This window comes from Elgaria multicarinata, chromosome 5, assembly GCF_023053635.1.
Source record: "Elgaria multicarinata webbii isolate HBS135686 ecotype San Diego chromosome 5, rElgMul1.1.pri, whole genome shotgun sequence".
Lineage (NCBI taxonomy): Eukaryota > Metazoa > Chordata > Lepidosauria > Squamata > Anguidae > Elgaria > Elgaria multicarinata.
Genome location: NC_086175.1, coordinates 111,006,261 through 111,011,208, shown reverse-complemented (window position 1 = coordinate 111,011,208; position 4,948 = coordinate 111,006,261). Strand labels below are relative to the sequence as shown.

At 49.6% G+C, this 4,948-nt stretch overlaps 1 protein-coding gene across 1 annotated transcript; it reads right to left on the bottom strand.

The window, feature by feature from the left end:
* Nucleotides 1-1,903: 1,903 nt before the first annotated feature.
* On the bottom strand, nucleotides 1,904-4,033 carry GPR12 (G protein-coupled receptor 12). Its single transcript, XM_063127814.1, has 2 exons — nucleotides 3,957-4,033; nucleotides 1,904-3,130 (listed from the first exon to the last, which is right to left on the bottom strand). Exon 2 carries the CDS (start codon nucleotides 3,113-3,115, stop codon nucleotides 2,117-2,119), a length of 999 nt encoding a protein of 332 aa, XP_062983884.1. The 5' UTR covers nucleotides 3,116-3,130; nucleotides 3,957-4,033; the 3' UTR covers nucleotides 1,904-2,116.
* Between the last annotated feature and the right edge of the window lie 915 nt (nucleotides 4,034-4,948).

The following is a 4,948-nucleotide window of genomic DNA, read 5'->3' as shown; positions in this document are numbered from 1 at the left end:
CCCAGGGTAGCTTGAGTAGTCAATTTGGCAAGCTGAAGCTACATGATCAGAAGGAATGGTTAGACACCAGGTGTGTGGGGCTAGTGGCTAACTGCAAGGCTGTCTGAAAAATTAATTTGTTTCACAAACTGAATATTCTGACTTTTATTACTGCATAACAATCTTATTTATTGCAAAATTAGTGGTTCTTAGGAAATATAGTCATAAATACCAAAGTACACAGTACTAACGAGGCTATTAAAAATTCAAGTTGGATTTACAGTTTGGCCTACATTTACATAAACCAAGTTACGATTGGTGTTCACTCTTTTTACGGAGGCTGAAAAGTCTTTTGCCAAATGAAAAAGAAAACATGCAGCATAATTAGCCTCAACTGTGCAAACAATTTGGGAAAGGGCTATTTTTTGCTTGTTCAGAGAAATTATGGGAAACTACATATAGCAGGATGGGGAACATATGGCCCTCTAGATATTGATGGACTCCAACTCCCACCATCCCCAGCCAGCATGACCAATAGTCAAGGATAATGGGATCTGGAGTCCAACAACATCTGGAGCGCCATAAATTTCCTACTTTCTGAGGTTGCATTTTAAGCAAACTTCTTTGAATAGCTTCCGTAGCTGGGCCAGGAAACTAGCACGAAAATCTGATGTGAGCAGACATCTGTATGTCTTCCCACATTGGAATGCACATCTGGAAGCAGAGCATCCTTTTACGCCCATCCATATTGATCTGTGTGGATGAGGTTGGGCATCCCCATCCACCTTGCAGTCCAGATGGGGATATACATCACAATCACATGTCTTGAGCTACAAGTTGCACAAAACAACATACTGCGTATGGCAGGAATGAGTAGAAAGTAGATCTCCAAATGGTTCGGACTTCAGCTCTCAGCATTCCTCACCATTGGCTATGCTGGCAGGGGCTTCTGGGAGTTGAAGTCCAAAACATACATTTATTTATTTATAACATTTATTGGCTGCCTTTCAGGGCAGAAGCCCTCACAATAAAATACATAAATGGAGATCTAGAGATCTACCCCTGGTATACGGCCAGTTCTTGCTCAGAACCACACATCTTCTCAAATAATGTTTGTATGTGTCCTGAAATGCAGGTCTTAAAAAACATCAGAAATGATCCCATCAGAGAAAGGCTGATTGAAAACCCACTTAATCTGGAACAGCAGTATTGTTCATGTCAACGGAACTGTTTCAAAGTAAGTTGGCCATTGCCCTGGAGCCCCACGCACATTCTTCCAAGGTACAGACAGACAGCTCCTGTGCAAGTCGACTCTCCATTCATGCAGATGGAGAAATCCAATCTACACATACATCCCTTTCAATTGACAGAGCCATTCCCTCCTTTGAAGACTGGGGAGAACTGTAGGATAAAAGGGACTGGGCTTGCTACACAACAAGAACAGAATCTCAGTAACCCTGAGGGTGCAATCCTATATATGTCCACTCAGAACTCCGCTGAATTTAATGGTAAACACTCCCAGATAAGTGCCTTACCAAACACATATAAACCATCTACTTTCGCTGCCAATCTACTTCAAGGTGTTGGTATTAGTACGCAAAGCCCTATACAATGCAGGACTAGATACAAGGAACGGGTCTCCCAATATGAACCTCCCAGCTCTTTGCAATCTTGGGGGGGGGGCTGTTGCTCGTGCCACAGCCTATGGAGATGGGCCTTCTCTGCGGTGGCACCCACCCTGTGGAATGATCTGCCTTCGGAGGTATGTCAGGCCTCAACACTGGAATCCCTTAGGTGATTACTGAAAACTTATCTACTTACTTTGACTTCCCCCATCCCAACCCCACAAGCTATTCTACTGTAAGCTGCTTTGGGTTTGGTTTAAAATAAGAAGTGGTATATAAATATTATAAATAAATAAATAAATAAGTATAGAATTGCAACCTTACAGTTGGCAAGGAAGTAATTGTGCTTCCAGGAATGTTCCTGAAATTACATGATCCAGTTTCTTTTGGTCAGTGGGATTTTTCCTCCTTAAAAGGTCGATAGTCCCGTGGCTTGGATGCAAACCTCTTATGTACAATGCAATGAAAGCAGCAGAGCCATAGAACACAATGCTAAACAAACTCTCTGTTAATCAAACATCGCTGGGCGATCGTGCTCTTGCGGAAAGATTGGAAGGGATGCAGCCGCAGCAGATGAGCCAAAGTGCCTTTTGGATTTCTTGGTTTCGGAAAGCATATATCACAGGGTTGATGATGGAATTGTACGTGGCCGGAAGGAGGGTAGCATAGGTATATATTGATGGATAGGTGTAGTCAGCTATTAAAGAATAGAGTGTGAAAGGCATCCAGCAAGCAGCAAAGGTTCCCAGGATAATGGCCAAAGTTGAAACTCCTTTTCGGGTCGTCACATAATGAGACGTGGCCAGGAAGTGGTGTTGCAAGGCAATCTGATGGGCATGGTGCATGACGATCTTACAGATCTGGATGTACAGCTGTAGCATGAGAGCAAACATGAGCAAGAAGGAGACGGAGAGGACGGCCGCGTTATTTTTAGTGAGCGGCCGGATAACACTGCAGGTGGATTCGTCTTTGAGGCAGTTCCAGCCCAGGACAGGCAGCAGCCCAACACAGATGGAGCCTCCCCAGAGCAAAACCAGCATGATGTAGGTAAAAGTGACGGTCCGCTCTGAATTGTAAGTCAAAGCATAATACAGGGAGAGGTATCGGTCCACTGTGATAGCCAGCAAACTGCAGATGGAGGCACAGAAAGAGGCGACAATCAGTCCGACCGTGACCAGCTTGGTAGATTCCGACTGGAGAAGGTAGGCCAAAATAAAATTGAAGATCAACCCAATCCCTGCTAAGAGGTCTGCCAAGGCCAGGCTGCCTATCAGGAGGAACATTGGGGCGCGAAGACTAGGATTGTGGAAGATAATAAGGACGACAACAGCATTTTCACAGGAGATAAGAGTTCCCGAAGTACACAAGACAATATCCCAAGGGTTGACAATAAAGTCTGGCTCATTGACAGGCATCGAGGTGGAGACCGAAGCGGAGACATTCTCTGTCGGAGTGGCTTCCAAGCGGTCTTGAGGCAGCCAGGTTAAATTAACCGTCGGGTCTTCATTCATATTTATACCCGTCCTCTTCAACAAAAACACAGTTTTTTAAAAGAAAAGAAAAGAAATTATTTTTAACGTTCAAGGTGACGGTCACGATTAAGGAGCGTGCAACACACACCTTAGGCGTGGAAAGAAACCGGCAGGCACTCGTTACATAAACATGACTGTACAAAACGATGGTGAGGAAAGGAAACTCCGAATTTAATCATGCCCCTGATGTATTTAAAAAAAAGAAATAGAAAATAGAAAAAAGAAGGCAAAACCAATAGGAACAACACTTCCCTTCATGTAAAAATAAATGGGAAATGCACAGATGGGGGATGTTGGCTCCCGCTGCTCTCATGACTCAAATGGCATACAAGAGCTAGAACATTTTGAAAGAAGGATTTGCAAAACACACACACACACATCCAAGTTGAAAGGCTCAAAAAGCAGCGTGGTGCTTGATGCATTCAATCCTCATCCAGCATTTTGATTAATCTAAACGATGACCCCATAAGCAGTCATCTAAGGGCTTATTATGATTCCCCCCTTTTTCTTTTTTTTTTACCCTGATTAACAGAAGGGAACCAAAAGTCTTGGAACTCCCCATACCGGAGCAGAGCATATCAGCACCGGCACATAGATGGATCTTTCTTGGGGACAATGCTGCAGCAGAGCCACCTCAATAGCATCAATGTTGTGGGGAGGGAAGGGGGCAGGTAAAAATGGGGGGGGTGTCATGCAGGGCGAGGGGTTTTATCTGCATAACCTCCCCCAGCCCCCCTCCCAGGCCGACGCACGGAGGAAATGGAAGGACAGGCACAGAGACGATCACAAGAGCGGGACGAGCCCTCTGAACGCTGGTCACCTTGGCTTCTCCTCTGGAGGAGAGGAGGAGGAGGATCGCCGCTTCCTTTCTATGCAGCAAGGCGTGCTGCTGCTGCTGCTGCTGCTGCTGCTGCTTGCAGGCTCATTGTTTGCACGGCGCAGGCAGGGCGCAAGGGAGGCCGGGGCAGCGGCCGCTCCAGGCTGGGGCTTCGCAGGAAAGCCGCGCAGGTGGGGAGCCCCTCTTCTCGGTGCAGCATCTCGGGGCCGGCGCAAGCACGCGCACCGCGGAGGAGGGACGGCAGGCAGGCAGGCAGGCGCGGCGCGGCGCGGCGCAGAACGCCGAGCTCGCCAGCCACCACGTGAGCCCGGCGCGCGCAAGGGGGTGCGGGGGGCGAGGCGCGGGGGGAGGGGGCGCCGGCGGGCGCGCGGCCAGAGCGCGGGGGAGGCGAGGGGAGGGGCGGCGCGGCGCGGCCCGGCGCGGGAAACACCTGCTGCTGCCTGGCGCGCACGCGCCGCGGTGAGACCCAGGCGACCTTTCCGAGGCGCTCGGGTGGCGCCCGCGCCTCCCTCGCTCGCCTGCCGCCCACCAGCCTGGCGGGGCGCCTCAGGGCGTCGGGCGCTGCCTGCGCTCCGAAGACGCCGCCGCCGCCGCCGCCACAGTGGAGGCGGGTGGCTCCGATTTCGGTGGGGCTGTGAATCCCTTCTCTGTTTCAGTCGGAGCCAGCCAGAACTCTGAAGGAGCTGTCTAAGGTGCTGAATCCTATCCCAAAAACTCTGGTTCTGACTGGAAGCCCGAATGGATTCACAGCCTCACCGAAATCGGAGCCACCCGTCTCCGCTGCTCAGCAAGCCCTTCCCCATTCATCGCTGCTTCCAAGGCACCTCCCTGCTTCTGCTTCTTTCTGCCCCAGTAAGTTCTCCCCCAGTGCCTCTGCCCCTTAAACCCACCACCCGGAACTTAAGCAGTTGACAGGTCTGCAGTGGCAGCCCCTGCTCAAGATGACTGAAAGGGTGACTTCGAGCATGTGCAGA